The 19341-nt window shown below is 32.9% G+C and overlaps 1 protein-coding gene and 1 non-coding gene across 8 annotated transcripts in view; both read left to right on the top strand.

Moving 5' to 3' along the window:
• Nbea (neurobeachin) overlaps positions 1–19341 on the top strand; it is a 628163-nt gene that overhangs the window by 309155 nt on the left and 299667 nt on the right. For all 7 annotated transcript variants that reach the window (XM_047553976.1, XM_047553978.1, XM_047553977.1 and 4 more), the window contains one exon: positions 11551–11615. In XM_047553976.1, the coding sequence (XP_047409932.1) occupies positions 11551–11615 (65 nt within the window). The remainder of the gene's footprint in view (positions 1–11550; positions 11616–19341) is intronic.
• On the top strand, positions 13191–13321 carry LOC124986042 (small nucleolar RNA SNORA40). Its single transcript, XR_007108952.1, has one exon. It is a non-coding gene; the product is annotated as a small nucleolar RNA SNORA40 (small nucleolar RNA).

Genomic DNA, 19341 nt, shown 5'->3' on the forward strand with positions numbered 1-19341 from the left:
TTTGTGGTACCGGAGATTGAACTCAGGGCTTGGTGCACGCTAGGCAAATGCTCTACCACTGACCTACATTGCCTGTCCATACATAATAACTTTTAATTAAAGTAATTTTTTAACAATTGTAAAACATTTTTTGACTGCTAAATAACAGAAATTAGAAGAATGCTGTCGTGATTATTTTATTGACTACCAACCAGAATAGGATTTTTATTATTTTTCTTTTTAAAGTTCTTGTTCTATCAAACTGAATTTCAAAAACTGAAACTCTTTAAAACCATGTTATTAAATCTTAACCTATGTATTTGAGTATGACAAATACCAATGTTTTAAAATGTTGTATGTTTGCTTTTAATTTCTAATTTATTTTAATTTAAAAGGTTACAAATCTTAAAAGTTTGTAAAAATGTACAGCTTTAGTGTTCTTTCTATGCAAATAGATCTTAAAATCTGAAACATTCCACCTATTTTCTTATTTAATAAAATTATCATTTCTAGGCTGGGGATATATCTCAGTGATAGAACTCAAGTTTATATACTCAAACAATCCCCAGCACTTGGAAAAAAAAAAGAAAACTTTCCTTGATTTAATTTCTAATATCTAATAAGTAGCAGGTTTTCTCACCAAGGAATAAGTACCCTCAACAACACAGATTCTAGCTTATAAATGTTGCTACTTTATTAATAGTTGTAGATGATGTTCTCTAGATCAAAAGCATTGTGAAAAAAGTAACACATATCTGTAGAATTTTATCATTATTCCCTAAGGAATATAGTATGACAGCTATTTATGTAGCATTTATATTATTGTAGTTTAGTAATCTACAGATTATAATAGGAGGATATACCCAATTTGTATTACATACAAATACAGTATCACTTCATATAGAAACCTGAATATCTACAGATTTTAATGTTTGTGGGAGATCCTAAAACCAAACTCCCATTGATACTGAGGGATGCTAGTATGTATACACTGTATGTATTAGTAGTTATAGAAGATACTCTCTTTGAAAACATAATCCTGTAAAACAGGCTACATTTTTCTTTATTAAAAGCCCAAATATATATGTTATCAATATACATATATATATATATATCAATAAGAAGTTTTATAATACTGTGTGTTGAATTTATGAACAGTTTAGTAATCTGCTAAAATTCTAAGAAACCTCCTTATGTTTTTATTCATGTTACATTGTTTTCCTTTAGTAATCAACTAAATATGTTTCCATATTGCTTGGTAATATTTCCATGATTGGCCTTCATACCAGTAATTTTGTTTTAACTGTTCATTGATTATTCATTTCCTGTATATAATTTTTCTTATTCTATTCTGCATAGTCTTTTTGTGTGAATCCTTGTACTTATTAACTTTACTCTAAATGCACAGATTTATGAGCATGTCAATTATAATGAACATTCACTTTGGAAATTTAAAGGACCACGCCTACTCTTTAGTGAGAGTTAATGATAAGTATAAATTGAGGGTATAGAAAATATAAAATAAGTTCTAATGTTCCAGAAGACTTAAAATTTCAATTTATCCTCCCAGATTTTCCCTTGTAACATTTTCCATATTTTCAAAAACTTGAAGATATATTGAGTCTCTAAAGACATTAAGTTGGTTTATTTAATTGCATACAAAGAAGAACAAATGAGAATTGTGCATTGACCTGACACAGATGAAGAGAAACTGATGGGAAAAAAAAAAATACATTCTTGGTCTGAGATTTCTGGTAGGTAATCTAACTACCATAAAGTGATTGTGAAGAGAACATAGGGATTTCATTGTCATCCTTCTGGAACTTATTTGTCTTCAAAGTGTTTAGTTTCAAAGGGTCCTTAACATCAGATCTAGTTCCCTGAAAAGTCCTTCATTTTAAGAAAATTTTATGCATCCATGTAGAAGAGTTTTAAAAATGTGACATAACAGATTTGGCTCTTCTCTGTAGGCATTCAAACCTTAAGTTTAATGTGTTCCCATACACAGACAGAAATTTGATGGCTAAGGTTAGATTGTTCATTTTCTTCAGTAGCTCTCTGTGTGTGTGTGTGTGTGTGTGTGCGCGCGTGCATGCGTGTGTTCTCTCGGGGGACAAAAGAACTTTCTAGAATGATTTTTTTTAAGATTAAGATTTCATCATACCCTTTTTCCCATCATTGCTTTTCCTTGTTTAAATGATGGGAAATTATTATTATCCCTTTACATGTATTCTTGCATATACATTAACCTTGTTTTAAGCAGTTCCTCTACATCCATATGTCAGGGAATAAAGTCTTCTTCCCTGGTTCACCTGTATCCTGTTTTATAACTCTCGACATAGTTTGTGCCTCAGCAACCATAATAAATAGCCAACTTCTTTTCTTTGCTGTGTACTTTTTTTTTTTTTTTAAAAAAGTTTTGTGTTTTTCCCATTTTACTATTTTATCTAATAATTATTTTGAAACTTCTGGAATCAGTCACATAGTAATTTACATTTAAGAAATAGTTTCTGAAGTGACAGCAATGTGTATTAGTGATTATAATCATTGTGTTTCCTAATTTACTATTTTTTTTGCACATTATAAGGTATTTTGGATCTTACAAAAAAGACCATTTATGAGAGTGGATTTTTTAAGGGACCCTAGGAATGGCCATAAAGATGTGGATATTCCATTAATCACCATATGAATTATAATGTAATTAGGATGCAATATGGTACTATTTTACAAATGATTAGAAAGTATAAATAGTTGAACAATTTGAAGAAAAATATACACGTCGTTCCTTAACAACTGAATTGTCATGTGCTTGCAAATTAGGTATGTTAAGGCTTGGATATGTGTAATTTTTTTGAAGAGAAACTGACCTTATGATGGTCTTCAGCACTGACTTCACACTAAAGGCATCTGGGAATCTCAAAACAGTTCAGCATCCGGCCCTGCCCTGAGAGACTATTTTGATATTTTTGGTGTTTTTTTTTCCCCACAAATTCCTGGTTGATTTTTTTGTTCAGCCAACATTGAGATCTACAGATTTAAATGATACCATAGATTTTGGAGGACTAAATTCAGCTCAACTACAAAAATACATTGATCACATATGGTATATGCCAGATATGTGCTACTTAATAGGTACAAAAAATGAATAAAGATCCTCTGTTAAGGAGTTTGTGATTTACCGAGGATATATGTATAAATAATTAAGTACAAAGTATAAATGATTCTATTTCAGAAGCAATGTTCTATGATTAATAGAAGTAATATTGGACTGAGGATATATAACTCAATGGTAGAGCATGTGCTTAGCATGTGTGAGGACCCTATGTTCTGTTCTCCAACACCACAAAAAATAAAAAAGTGGTATTAAACAATTAGCAAATAATGGTCAAGGCTTTACCTCAATTCCTATTTTCAAAGTTTTTTGTTTTTGTAAGAAACAGGTATCATTATGCTTCTCAAGCTGGCCTTGAACTTCTTGGCTCAAGTGATCCTCTTGCCTCAGCCTGCCTTGTAGTTGGGACTATAGGCATGTGCCACCACACTTGGACTTGTTTTCAAGGTTTTAAAATGTGATTTCAATGGCATTCTTTAAGATACTACAATAAATTCTTGTTACATTATCATGCTTTTGCATAGGAGTGTGGTCTAAAAATTCATCTGTAGTTTGGGATAACCAAAGAATGAAATAACCATGTTATACTTTTAGGATACTTTTTCCTTCCCATTCTATTTTTCCCCTTAGACTTATGCATATGTGATTATCAGAAGTTATTAAACAAACTTTTAAAATCGCATTCAGTCCTGACATTTTCTGAGAAGACTACATGCTTTATTTTATGAGAAATATTTTATTGTCCTTTTTATCGTTCTCATTTAGTATCTTTAAGTTGAGGGGTTGGGGTTGTGGCTCTGAGGTAGAGCACTTGCCTGGCATGTGTGAGGCCCTGGGTTCGGTCCTTAGCACCACGTATAAATAAATAAAATAAATTAAAGAAAAAAAAACTAGATTGAATAGATTTTTTTTTTAAATGTAGTTGAATGAGACATGGGTTCTCTTCATTGCCTTAAGAGATCTTTTTGTTTAAAATTCACCAGTATAGTGAAAACTGACAAAAAATGTCTTATGTTATTTTAAATACCAGAAAATAGCTGGTGAAACTGATGTTTAAAATTTATGTTTTGGGCCTATTTTTACAGCTTAAGCCATTACTTCTCCAGTTTTTTCTTAACTGAGACAACAGCTGAGCTAAAATAAGAAGGAATTATTAGGGTCACCCAAACTGTAAGATATGCCACCTGAATAAGCACAATTTTTTTATACTCACACTTTAAAATTCACATTTTACTGTATTATTCTGATATTCCTTAAAATTTTGAGGTCCCTCCCAAACTCAGACTTCAGGGAGATGAATATATACCTGCTGGGATTTAGTGTATCACCTACCTGAGAATTAAATATCTTGTACCCAAATTTTAAAACCAAAAACATTAAATTCCCTTTCTTCAGAGAAGTAGTAACATTTGTGACCTTACAGATTGTTAATAGTAGTTTATATAGTTAACAGACATTGACTTGATAAATTGAAATTATGCAAATTGGGAATTATACTTGATGAGTAATTTTGAAAACGTTCAGAAACTGAGTTATACTCTTAGAATTATGTGAAATTTACTTTGATCATTAATTCAGATCAAGACCTGCAAAACTGTCCTTATACTCACAGCCTATCACATGAAAGTGTAACCTAGTAATGTGTGATAGAGAAAAAATATTCATGTTTGGCAAGCAGCTAATAGAACCTAGGAGAAAAGGGCACAACAGAATATAACATTCCTTAAAATTTATAAATAAGAATGTTTTTATATTTTCCATTAATGTCACTAAAATTCTTGATAGTGAATTCTTGTAGCCTTAGTGCTGTAGTGTAGTTACACACTGTGAAAATTATAGTTGATTTCCTGTGGCATTGTTATCAACCAAGATAAATAAAACATGAATTTTCCTTTAAAGATTCACTACTTAAACTCTAGTCATATAATGTACACAAAATGTGTGTAAAGAATAAACTGAGGTTGCAGAGATATAATACAAGTATATAACTGTCTATTCTTAAACTCCCATGTTAGAAATAGTGGTAATTCAACTTATGTTCTTTTAAAACCCTGTGTCTAAGGACAGGAGTGCAGGCATGATCATCTCTGATATGAACGTCCTAAGAGGTTTCATTACTTATCACCTGGCCTCATATCTCTGCTAATAATGAGTATAAGCTATATATTGATTTCTGCTTACCAACAAATTACTAATTAATATTTATTCAATATAAAGTTTTCTCATTCTGTAGCACGTGCTAAAAATTAAAACTATACCAACATTTGAGATCACGTACCTCTCCAGTTCAAAATACCAAGACAAATAAGATCCAGGAGTTTACAGTTTTCTAGAAAAGAGTACAGTAAAGTCTATAACCTTTTCACTTTGGTCTAGATTCCTTCATGAGTACTAACCAAACTAATATGAACAAATAACAGAAAACTTCATCTACATGTATTTCTAATTCTTTTCTCTGAAGAAATAACTGCCCCTGTCCCTTTTCAGTACACCCCATTCTCTTGTACCTTCTTCAAGATTTCCATATCAGTTTATCTGTAATAACTGATGTCTCTTTGTCTCTTTCCTTCCTAGAGTCTACTGCATATTTAAGTCACTTCATTTTAGGAAATTGGTCATTTCTTTCTCTCAACCTCCCGTCCCATTCTTTCCTTTGTTTTCATCGCCAAATCTGTGCCATTACTTTTCTTCCTTTAAAAAAAAAAATCTTCTCTTGGAATTGCCTTTTTGCTTTTGGTTAGTTCATTGTTTTCTGCATGCCTATACTTAGTTTCATCACCAAATTTTGGCAGTTGTACACCCCAGTTACTGCATTCTCTTCCTCAGTTCGTTTCATTTACAAGCCCAGTTCAGGCCACCTTTCATCCGCAGCATTCCATCCACCAACCCAGAGACTGCCGTTATTGTCTTCATCCCTGACCATCCTGACAGGTGGGGAAGTTGACAGTGTGTAACAAGATACAAACAAATGGAGTGATGGATATCTAATGCTTATATTTAAAAAGTCTGGAAATAATGGGGAAGAAAATGAGAAAGTCTCACAGGCTAACACTCACAAAAAGATTCAAGAAGATTCTCTCAGGCAAGAAGACTTCTGCCAGCCACTCTTATGTGGACTACTCTTTGGAAGGAAACTTGGGAGAGGGAGTAGTGCTAGAATGTCAGGCATTTTGGGAAAGCCGCTGAACTCAAATACTAAACCTATCAATAGCTTTACATTGTCATCAGACAAATTCAGGAGTTATATTGCCTGCCAGTTGACAAATTATGGAAGGAAAAAAAAGCATCACAATGATCTTTTTAAAATTTTCTTTTTTAATTTTTAAATTGACAAATGAATTCTGTGTATTTACTACATAACACATGATGTTTTGAATTACACATGCATTATAGAATGAGTAAATGTAGCTAATGTATTCAGCACCTGTCATCATTTTTGTGGTGAAATACTTTATGGGCATTTTTTCAAGAATACAACGTATTAAAAAGGAATACAATATATTATTAACTATAGTCATCATGCTGTACAATAGATTGCATGAACTTTCCCTCTTATCTAACTGGAATTTTTATCTTTTAACCAAATCTCTCCAGTTTACCTCACACCCCACTGTGTTTTTCCCACTAGAGTTGTATCACAATTTTGGAGGGCATAAATGTTCTTTGTGAATATCATTTATAACTTCACTATTTTCTTCCTTAAAAAAAACTCTTCTCTTGGAATTCCCTTTTTGCTTTTGGTTAATTCATTGTTTTCTGCATACCTATACTTAAAGTTTCCCAACCTTTTCAATAGAACTAAAAATCTACTCTAAATACAGTGCACTTAAAATATTCTCTGAGCCTCTGCTCAGCTTTCATCTTGATACTTCCATTGACCCTTGTTGGGAGAATTACCATTGCCTCTCTCCTGTGGTCAGTCCAGTGTTTCTTAGATCTCTGTCTACCTCTTTCTGATTTTCCCTTTTAGTAATAGCTAGACGTGGTCACATATGTTTGATTCTTTCACTTCTTGTGAGTTCTGGGTAGGTTAGAACTGCCCTGCTCCAGGGAGTTTGGGCTTGGTAACGCTAGTTTGTGGCCACCGATATGCTGGCCAGAGTGATATGTACTACTTATGTGCAGAGGCTGCAAGTGTCCGTGCATGATTAAAACCATGCTTTTTCTTCATCTTGGTTGCCAGCAATGTTCCAGACAGTGGCTACATTGCCATTCTGGCCCCCAGAATGAGATTAATGATGATAAAGAACAAAACACAGGTAATGTACATAAAACCTGAATATAAAATTAACCTTTGTTTTTTAAGCCCCTGAGATGTGAAGGGTGTCACAATATAATATTGTCTGTTCTATTTGATATACACACTTATTTTGCAGAGCATTCCTTAAGTAAGTTCATGAAAGAAAGTGGATGAAGAAAACATTTTTATTTGTGTCTGAAAAAGTGATCATTGCGTGGATCAGTGCATGGGAGGTGTATTAGTTTTCCCTGCTGCATAACAAATCTCCCCTGAACGAGGCAGCTTAGAGCAGCACTCACGCAGCATGTCCCTCAGTGTCCACATTTCAGGAGTCCAGGGTTGCTCGGGTGCTCAGTGTCTCCTCAGGCAGAGCCACAGGCAGATGGGGTCCTGGCTGTGGGCAGGAGACGTCAGTGCTTTGCTGGCTGTTGGAAGAAGTCATCTCAGATCCTCCTCACATGGGCCTCTCTTCAGGGCTGTGTGAGTGGCCTCATGACACAGCAGCCAGCTTCCCACAGAGCAGGTGAACCAAGAGAGAAGAGAGTCGGAAGCCACAACGTCTTTTTCAACTTTTTCCTGGAGGAAACATACATCAGTTCTGCTGCGCTTTTCATGGACCAATCCCCCCCCGCAAAAAAAAGTGATCATTCTATCTATAATTTTGATAGTTTAGCCCCATATACTTTCTGAGTATTATGCTCTTCATAATTCTGAAGGCATTGCTTTCTTCTGCCTTCCTTTTTTGTGTCTGATTCCTGATTATTTGTATAAACTTTCTTTTTTTCCGGTTAGCCTCTTTTTTTAACCCCGAGAGCCTATAATTTTATGTGAAAAAATTATGTCATATATTTAATTTCTGGAAAAGAAATGGAATTTCTCTGATAAATTTCCTATCTTCCATATATCTTATTTACTCTTAAACCAAAATTCCTACTCAGTGGGTGCTAGCCATTCAAAGGAAGAACCTTCGGTTTCCTAATTTCCTTATCTCTTTTGTTTTCCATTGCTGTCTTTTAATTGCATCTCAGTGTCCTTTTGTTCTGTTTCCTGGGAGATATTTTCATCTTTTTTCCCAAAGCTTTTTTTTTTTTTTTGATATCTTCATATATCTGAAACTTGGCTAATGCAAACATTTCTGGTTTTTTTTAATTGTTTCTCATTTTCCTCTTCTCCCCACACATACCATCAGTATCTTTTTACTATCATTTTGGTCTGTATCTTTCATGTCAGTTTGCCAACAGGACTCCAGGTAATGACTTTGAAAGTAATATTTCTGATTAAAGCGTCCTTTATCTTTTTGTTTTTCTGAGCTACTGTATATATATAGACTGTTTTCTTTTGAATAATGCAATATATCCCGCTTCTGTTCTTAAATTTTGATAGTTATTTTACTGTTTCTTTCAAATGCTTCTTTTTGTATCGTAAAATTGTGGATGCTGCCAAGACTCAGCCTAGATCTTTTGATCCTCTTAGTGTTTATTCTTCTTAGGAGATTCTCCCCTTATGCCATGCATGAATTAATATTTATATATAAATAATTTCAGGTCCCACATTCCTTTTTGATATATCAGCATCCCTCTATATCCAACAAATGTTAACTGAAGACAACATTGTTTATGATTTTCCCCAAAAGTGTATCCTTCTTAAATATTTTCATAATAATATACCATTCTCCTACTCAAACACACTGAAAACTTAATAAACTTACTTGATTCTGCTCTTGTACTCCAGCCCTAAATCTAAATTCTTATCTAGTCCTGGCATCTCTTTGCAATGTCTCTTATTTTCCATTTCCCTATGCAAAGTACTATCTCGCACTCCTGTTTTTTCCTTTCTGGAAAGTCTTGTAAAATAAACTGCTACTCTTTCCTGTTGCTCAAAAATTTAAAAAAAAAAAATACTACTCTAAAACACAGATTTATTTTAAAAAGTCTTATGATTATATACTTTATTGACTCTTTTATCCTTTAATGACCATATCTTAGCTCAGACTTATTTCTGCTGTTCTCATATCAAAAGTTGTGAATTAGCATCTCATTGGCTATATGTAGATTGCAGATATATTTAGTTTGATCTCAACAGAGTTTTAAAAATATTTTGCTCTGTTTTTAGACTGCTGTTATTAGGAGTGTGTTAGAACGATGGGATATGTACTATGGGATATGTACTCTGAAACATCATTGAAACTTTTATTCCTTGTAGCAGGTTATACAGATAGAAGATCCATAGTGTTACAATAATATCATATAAAAAGCCAAGTCTATAAGAATCTATTCTTCATAGTGGTATGGTTCTTCTTACGTAGAATCAATTTTCTCTGTAAGTTAATAACACAATAAATGTCAAGTACTCTTGAGAAATCTGCAAATTTTGTAGGCTCTTGGCTGGCAACAAAGACAGTATATATTGTGGTAATATCTAAGAGCATGATAATCTGTCATTATGTTATAATTTGGAAAAGTAGCCCCCTTCGGTTGTTATTGATAGCAATGACTAGAAAGTTTAAATAAATTCTGTTAAATGGAATAGCAATATTGTTATTTGGGCACTTTGTACTTAGATGTTTATGGTAGCCAGAACCCAGTGATCATGAACTGTCTCCGGGCTTCCATATCTCTTTTCCCAAGTTGTTGATTCTCTCTCCTTGAGAAATGTAGATTCCTGATTTGTTCCTTCTATAGTTCTTCACACATTTCATTAGAGCAGAGAATATTTGTGCATTCAAATTTGTACTTTGGGGTGCCACATTTATTCAGCATATGTGCAAAGACATATGTGCAAAGACATATGTGCAAAGACAAAGGAATGTGATCAGGAGTAAAATGAAGGGTTGACAAACAGATTAAATTTTTTAAAATTCATTTTTATTGTAAACAAATGGGATACATCTTGTTTCTCTGTACATGAAGTAGAGGCATACCATTCGTGTAATCATACATTTACCTAGGGTAATAGTTTTTGCTTCATTCTGTTATTTTTTTCTCCCCCCCACCCCTCCCACCCCTCTTTTCCCTCTATACAGTCCCTCCTTCCTCCATTCTTGCCAGATTAATTTTTGTAAAGCTAAATTTATGATAGGACAACTGTGGCCAGAACATTTAGTAAATGGAGAGAGAACTCCAACATATCTTTTTGGGGCAAACTATTGAACCTGTAGCAATGGATGGATATATTTGCATGTATTTTGAAAGTCATCAAATTCACATTTAATGAGAGTACATTTTACTGTTTAAAAATCATACCAAAAAAAAAAAAAAGAAAGAAAATAAACAGTGGGAGTAGAGGAATCTATGGATGAGTGAAGTAATAGGGACTTATATATATATGTGTTATTATTAGGGATATTATATGTATGTGTGTATGTATTGGGTAGTTAGAGGAGTATTTAGTTGTACAAAGGATATAAATTTTAATCAAAAAGCACTACTTATCAGCTATGTTTTATAAAGTTGAAATTATTTGAATAAATGAATAAGCAAAATAGATGCTTAAATTATATCGTTTGCCATAGAAAGTGTAAAAAATGAGCAATATGCTTCCCTAATCTGCAACATTATGTAGTAATCATTTATGTTCCTAATGATGACTTTGACCCTGTGAAACTGCCAGATTCCTAAATGTATTCTAAATTAGCATAGAGAGAATGCAATACATTTAATTTAATTATAGTTTTAATATGAAGTGTATATTTTGATTTCAAGTTCTAAAATAATTTATGACTTTTTTCTATGTGGGTTTCAATCATTTAGAACATACATATAACTAAAATATTTCGTTTCCAAGTCAATCTAAATGTAGAGTTTATATTTCTAATTTTTGTTTTGTAATTTTAAAGGGAAACCTCTAATTAAAGACTGAAGTTTTCTATCCTGAAAATTTCTAGTCCTGTGTAGTCACATTAGGTCACTTCTGGTCATTTGGACTGTATTGGAAGGACACTTTGTGCTGAGACCCCTCTCTGTACCTGCAATCTCACTTTCCTTCTCTGCATCAAGCCTGAATTTTTCTGGGAACTTAGAAATACCATTTAAACTATGTACTACAAAGCTAAATTTTAGAATTTGTTTTCTTACAAAATTACATTTGTTAAAATCTTATAAAGACAATCAGAAACAATATAATGTGGAAGTATTAATAACATCAATATTATCTTTAAACTAGATGATACTTTCACTTACATGTTCATTTTTCTTACATTTGTTTTGGTTTCTCCTTTTAGGAATGGCAGAATTCTATTCAGAAGAATGCAGGACTTGCATTTATTGAACTCATCAATGAAGGAAGGTAATTAATTTTACAATTTTTTGAACAACTAGTCAGTTTTCAGTTTATTCCACTGGGCAACTCCTCTTTCTTACCATCTGTTCCAAAAATATGTAAGAAAATATCTTTTTAGTTAAACAGCTTATTACACCAGTGCTTAAACTTTACGTTAACAAGGTTTAAAATGTTAAACATATTTATTTTTGGATTAAAAAGGCATATATGAAATAAAGAGATGAACTTTGTAAGGTTTCTGTGAGATCTGAGCCATATCTTACTGAGTAGTAAAGTTGTTTTACACAGATCAAGTGAATTCAATCTGCAGGCCCATCTGCCACCCCATCTGTTTTCAGAGCTATGCTCAGTGTTCATCCCTCAGTCTCTTACCATTTTATGTGACGCAGTTTTATCTGAGCATATCATGCATGCAGCACCCAGTGGAAAATGTGAAGGATATTAAATGTAAAAAGTATAGGTCTTGGTTAGGAATTGATACCTACCATCGTTAAGTGATGCTCTATGTAAAATTATGTTTGAAACCATTGCTGTATTTATTGCTTTGTATTTAGTAGTTTTCACTATGATGTTTGCAATATTTTATGGTAAGTAGACATGGTAAGACAGATGTAGTTGTCACCCTGGGCACCATGCATGGTTTCTGTCACCCCAAGACCTGCATCCTTTACAACTTGAATATCTTGTATGATATCGTACACTCTATGCAAAGTAATTACTGAGAATTTGGTATAACCTATTCATTTCTTATGTGCAACTAAACTTATTTTACTGATAAGGGAATGAAATTTGTTATATGTAAAACATCTTTTTCTTCAAGGAGGGTGTCATGAAAAATATTCCTTGAAAAATAGTTTATGTATGGCACAGAAACCCAATTTTAAAATGTCACTAAATATTATTCATTTTTCTTCCTATGTGGTCCTATATTCTGAGAAATTGCCTCCATTTTTATAATAACTCAACTATTGTATATTCCTCACCTTGATACATGACAAAATCATCTTTGTCACAATAATACAGGTCTAAAAGTTAAAATAAATTTTACACTTATCACAATATAAAAGATGCAGGAAAAACTTTTATAACACAAATAGATTATTCACAATACCACTCACTATTTCTCATGAAATCTCATGAAAAGAATTGGTAATAATTATTATCTATTTTCAAACAATAAGAAGATAGAAAAAAATTCCCCAAAGCTCATCATTGTTATGTCAGTTTTAGAAATAACTCTGAATTCACATATATATATGCTAATTTGCCATTATTTTATTTGTGAGTGAAAGAAAAAATTATCTTACCATCGTTAACTTGTCTAAGAGTTAAGAGAATCAAACCTCCAGTACTTAAATTAAAATAAAATTATCGACTAGAAAAAGAGGTGGTAGAAAATTTGCTACTATCAGAGGTATTATGCTTCTGATACAGTTTTATTGTTCGGTGGTAGTGTTCGGGTTTGTTTTATATTAGGAAAGGAGTTATAAGTGGAGAAAATAGATATAAAGTTTATTTTAAATTTATAAATTAAAAATGCTCACCATAATGTTCTTCGTATCATCCTAATTTATGTTCCATGGCATTGTTTTATATGTTTTTGTTTAACTGGTGAACAAAGACTCATAGACAGTTGCAAAAAAGTAAATCCTCTTTTGCAACCCAGAACTCATTGTTCAGTATGAGTTTTGACACACATAAGAAGGAATATTTTGATCCCTTAAGGTACACAGGAAAGTTCCAGGTCTGAAGAATTGGAGGAAATCTTAGTTACACTGCTATAGTTATAGAATTCTCATATTGACATGGTACTTCAAAATGACTCTTTTTTAAGAAAGGCTTTATCTTGAGAAGAGGGATATCTGAAGTTGAAGGTACTGAAATGTCTCATAAATCTATACTACACTTGAGTGTGATCACTTAGGAGTGAATATAATTTTAATCCATTCATGTTCAGAGATGGTATCAAAAAGTGAGAAGGAGCATTTACTTCAAATGACTTTGAAGTAAATTGCTTGAAAAAAGTAGATCCCGAAGATTCTAAATGAGGAATTTTGCAATTGTTATCAGTATATACATAGTTCAGGTAGAAATAAAAGAAGCCCAAATTAAAACACTGTGGCAGGGCTCTCCTGAATATATTGTAATTTAGACTTTAAAGGACATAAGGTGACCTTGATAGGCAGTGGAAGGAATCACAACATGGTATATTCCTTCAGTAAAATTGTGTTGCCTTTTTTTCCATTTTTCATAGCAACTGTTCCTTGAGAAGATTAGAATAAGATTTTTGAGAATAAAAGTTCATACACAAATAGCTATAAACTTTTTAAGATCAAATCATATATTCATGAGAAAATATCTACTCAGCACCCACTATATGTCAAATACTGTTTATAAGAGACAAGTACAAAAGTGATAAGACAGGCATAATTCTGAGTTTGCGGGGAAAACAAACACTGGACAAACACATTAAATAATGCAAGCATGCTGTGATAAAGATGATACAGGTGTTGGTGTAAATAGTAGGGCCACTGACCTAGTCTGGATGGTGGATGGAGGGTAGAGTTTAAGGGTTTAAGGGTTTTAAAAAACTGTGCAACCAAAATGGAATGCCATCTTAGATAAGTCCTAGAACATGATTAGGAGATAGCCAGTTGGGAAAAAACAAATAAAACAGAGAATTAAAATTCTAAGCAGAGGAAATGGTATAGTGCGAAGACCTGAAGGCAAGAGATTTCAAAGTATGTTACTGCAAATGTATTATGTCAGCCAGTATCTATTTAAGTGCATGTTGTACACTGGACACATGGAGACAAGAGTAGTACCTTCAGGGAAAGGGTCATTGGCAAAGGTCACGCCATGAAAGCATTTGTAAACTGTGCAAAGAGTGCTAGGGAGTAATTGAAAAGGTTAGGCATAGCCTGCAGTTTGGTGAATGGATTTTGGGGATCCATGACTATGTGAGGTTTAAGTCATTCTGTGATAGTGTCATGGACCAATAGTAACTATAAGGGTCAAAAACATGAATGAATTTGAAGCATTTTTTGGAAATTAAAATCTGTAAGGCTTCTGATTAAAGAAAGAATAGAAAAAATCAAGGATAACTTAATTTCTGGCTTTTGGAGCTAGTTATCTTATAATATAAATATAGTTTACTTAGCTAAAACATGACAAGAGAAGAACCATGAGTTGGGTTGGAGGTGTTTTCACTTTGTGGTACATTGTACTTGTAGCACCTGTGAAATGTCTAATTACAGAGGTTATTTAAATAGACACCATAGCAGTTGGATCTTGAGCTCTCCAAAAGGAGAACTAGAATGGAGTTTTTGATTTAGGAGATTCCAGCTTGTTCTTGTTAAGTTATGATGGAAATAGATATGATGCTCAGGGAGAGTGAGTAAAATGAGTAGAAAACGTAGGGTCAAGCATTCACTGCTGTGTCTGCTGGTAACTCTTTCCCATCTACATGTGTTTGGCTGTTCTTGTATTACAGGAATCACCTTCAATAACACCCTCTCACAGAGGCTCCCCTGGCAGTCTTCTTGAACCACTGTGGCATGCCTTCGTTTTAATGGTTTAATAACATTATCTCAAATTATCTCCTTTGTTTACTTGTTTACATCTGTCTCCCCCACTTAAATGTATTTTCTTAAGAACTTGCACCTTATTCACTATTTTATTTGCTACTACATTTTTGGAGTCTGAAGTAGTACCTAGTATCTAGCTAGCAATCACAAATCTTTACTGAAGGAATAAAGAAAATGATGATTTAGTAGAATTAAAAGGACCAATGTTTTCAATGAAGGAGAGTAATTGTGATTCCATCTATACTTACACTGATGGGTACCTGTGTGTTATTGATACTGAGTATGGACTCAAGCTCTACCCTACTGGAGCTTACAGTCTAGTGGGGCAGCTGTCTTCTACTGTGTACATAGGGTATAATTTTAATAGAGGGTGCTATGAGATTCCGTAACTAAGGGAGATATTTTTTGAGAAAGCAGTGGTTTACCTAGAGTAGTGGGGACAGAAGCTAGGTCATGTGATTTGAGGAGTGAGTGGGATGTATGATAAAGGAGGCAGTGAGAGATAACATACAGATGGCAAGTATTTCTTCTATAAAGAAGTCTGGCCAAGAAGGAGAAAGATACTGTGGTTGCTGGAGGTAAATATAGTTTAATTTTGGAGGAATAGTTTATTTTTTAGAAGGAAGGATTTGAGTATATTTAATGTTGATGGAAAGAAACAAATATGGTAGAAGGGGAAGAAGACAATATTGAAAGAGTAAAGTCTCTGATGAACTAAGGTGAGAGAATTGGTCTTTCATGGAAGAACACTAAGACATGACATATTTAAATTGGTGGCAGGGCTCAGCAGAATTCTCATTTTATCTTGTACTTTTTCTATGAAGTGACAAGGTCAGTAATTTGCTGAGAATGAAGGAAATTGGAAGAGGTGTATGTTGTGTGAGAAGAGAGTGAATAAAGTGGAAAATATTGAAAATAGCCAATATAGAAAAGCACAGGATCAAAAAGACTAAGGATACCATGAAGGATTGCAGGATGGTTTGGGTGAACAAAAAGAGGTTGATATTTTTGATGGTGTTGTTTTCCCCAGAAGTCCACAGTACAGGAAGGATAGGTGTATACTTTAACACATTCATTTCTCTCACTATAGTGAACACTGTCTCTTCAGCGGATCCCTGCCCTCCCCACACTAATCCAGAGTAGGTATCTTCCAGCACCTCCATTTCCAACCAGGTAGTATTCAAGATAGCATGACATTGGCACCGATTCATTTTTTATAGTACTTCTTTTTTTAAATTATTTATATATTTTTTTAGTTGTTGATGGACTTTTATTCATTTATTTATATGTGATGCTGAGAATGGAACCCAGTGCCTCATGCATGCCAGGCAGGTGCTCTACCACCAAGCCACAGCCCCAGTCCCATGTAGTGCTTCTTTATAGAAGTACTTGCAGTGTATTTTTATGACTGTTTTCACAGTGCGTAGTATAATATGTAGCATATGTGTGTTATTTGTGCTGAGTTCAAATATCTGCTCTCTCATTGATAAACTCTTAGAATCTAGCATTTAACATGATCTTCCCATGACATTATTTCACGGGAAATAAAAATATTATAGCATCTTTCTCACCTAGCTTCTCAAAAGGTTCAAAATAATACATATGTCATTTATTACAGCTGCTGTGAGGAACAGGCACTTAAGTCAGAAAGTATTTTGTTACATATAGAATATATTCAGAATTTCTCTCTCGCCTTTAGTTTGGGTCATTTATTTTTAATTTAGATCTTTTGCTTTCACAAATCCAGTGAATTCTGGTTGAAAAAGTTATCATGTATAGACAGTTGGGATCCATTTACAGAAAATACACATTACTGTTTTTCTGGCTACTATTTGTTGGTGCCTACTATGTGCTACATACAAATTACATACTTTACACATACTTTTATCTTATTTGCATGGACAGATAACATATTCCTTAACTTTTTCAATTGGTTTAAAATGAGACATGAAAAAAAAATGCTTTTCCTTGGTTGTTAGAATATCAGTCTTTAATTTGTCCTTGTGGGAATGAAGATAAAAATCTTTAAGTGGAAATTGTTATAAATGTTTATCCTACTTAACAGCTACACTTGTGAATACAGTTCATCAATCATAGCTGGAGAAAGCAATTGTGCAGTTGTCTACAATTAACAGGACAAAAACAGTTGATGAATGTGCAGCTGAATTAAAATACTCCCCAGGACAGGCTGAAATTATAAACTGGATCATTTAAAGGAATCTAACAAAGGATCTTTATAATTAAAACAAAGCAAGGTTAATGGGATGTAAAATTGCCTATAATATCTTGGCAATAATAATTGGAATTTAAATTATTAAAATGTGAATTAAATAATAAAGCAAATAAGGAAGACTTTTCTAAAGTATGAATTTTGAGCCATCTTTTGAAATAAATTATTTGCCTAAAATAAACCTTTATCATTCTTTTGAAAAGAATATAGATTATAATTAATGAAGATTTAGTATAAAGAACCAGAACATAATCATGTTTAGCGCTGAATTTAACCTAAGATTTACAAGATTGCATTTTGTAGTTTGTTTTTTGGAATAAAGGAAATTATATAGCATCCATTTCTTAGGTTTTTTTAAGAGGAAGAACATGTTGCACCAAAGTATAATTCTTTCATAATCATATGGCCCCAGTTGGAATGTGTTATTTAATTTAACAAATGCTGTTTAATATTTAAACAATTAAGTTTTGGTTGCTTGAGATTGTTTCTTGTGTCTTTGATTTGGCAAAACTATATTTAAAAACAAAAGCAACAAAGGAACAAAACCTAATAACTTTTAAAACTGCAATAATTTTTTTCCTTAGAATCGATATTCTGGTGTAATTTTTAACCAAGAATCTGGAAATTCTTGGAAAACAGAAGTTCCTTCTGATCTATAACTTTTTCTTTTTACTCTTTTTATTTATTTTATATGTGTAATAAGTTATTAAACACCAAGTTTTATAAATACAGGAAAAATATCTTGTAGTTTTGTAAAATGACTTGTATAGATCTTAAGCAGTATTTCTGATTTATAGATATAACTTTAGACATTGATGACAAATAAAATTTATATGTACAACCTAAAATAAATAACTGCCATTTAATAATTGATAAATTTCATGTAATAGATAAATATATTTCAAATTTAGTTGTCTAAGTTAGTTTTATGTTGCCATAACAGAACACCCAGATACAGGGTACTTTATAATGAGCAGAAATGTATTGGTTTATGGTTCTGGATGCTGGAAAGTCCAAGATTAGGGGGCCAGCATCTGACTAGTGCCTCCTTGCTATGTTTGCCCATGGGAGCGGGGGCAAAGAGAGGTCAAGAGAGAACAAGAGGAGGCTGAAATTGCTTTTTCAACAAACCCACTCCTGCAATAACAACATTAATCCATTCATGAGGGTGACCTCTTCACCTCTTGAAGTTCCATCTCTCAACACTGTTGCATTGGGATTAACAGTACAACAAATGAACTTTGGGGAACGCATTCAAATCATAACATTAGTGATCATAACTTTTATTTGAATTGTATTTTATCCATATTTAAATATTTCTGCATTTGCATGTGTATTGAGATTCTTTTTCACTTCTGAGAACAAATTTAAATATACTCTCTCCTAAGCACCATTATTTTAACTTTGGTGTGAGTTATGTAATATTTCATAAATCACCCCAAGTTTATTATATTAAAAAGAAAAGAAAAAAGCTAACCAGTGAAAAAAGGTGCTCTGTTTTTGGTATATTCATTTCTGGGCCATATTTTTCTGTTTCTTTTTTCTTAGAAACATGCTTTTTGTTATTATTCTTGACTTCCTTGCTGTAAGTAAAAGTCATATCTTTATTAGGAAAAATTTATTTAGTTTTATACTCTCTTATAAGTAAGATCAACTTGTCAACATAGTAACCTAGTGTTAACCTTTGCATTTCTAAAGTCAAATGCAGAAAAAAGTGAATTATGAGATCACGGGAGGGACTACACTAACATGAAGGCATAGGTGTTTTGCATGGTCAGTCCAAGGATTCACCCAAGATGAGAGGTGAAGGAATAGGAGCAGATGAGAGAAGAGAACAATATAATCATGGCCTGTGCCATAGATTCTTAATCTAGGCCAAGATTAGGAACTTTTCCCAAGATAACAAGGAAATTTG

The sequence above is a fragment of the Sciurus carolinensis genome, chromosome 5 (genome assembly GCF_902686445.1).
Source record: "Sciurus carolinensis chromosome 5, mSciCar1.2, whole genome shotgun sequence".
NCBI classification, from domain to species: domain Eukaryota; kingdom Metazoa; phylum Chordata; class Mammalia; order Rodentia; family Sciuridae; genus Sciurus; species Sciurus carolinensis.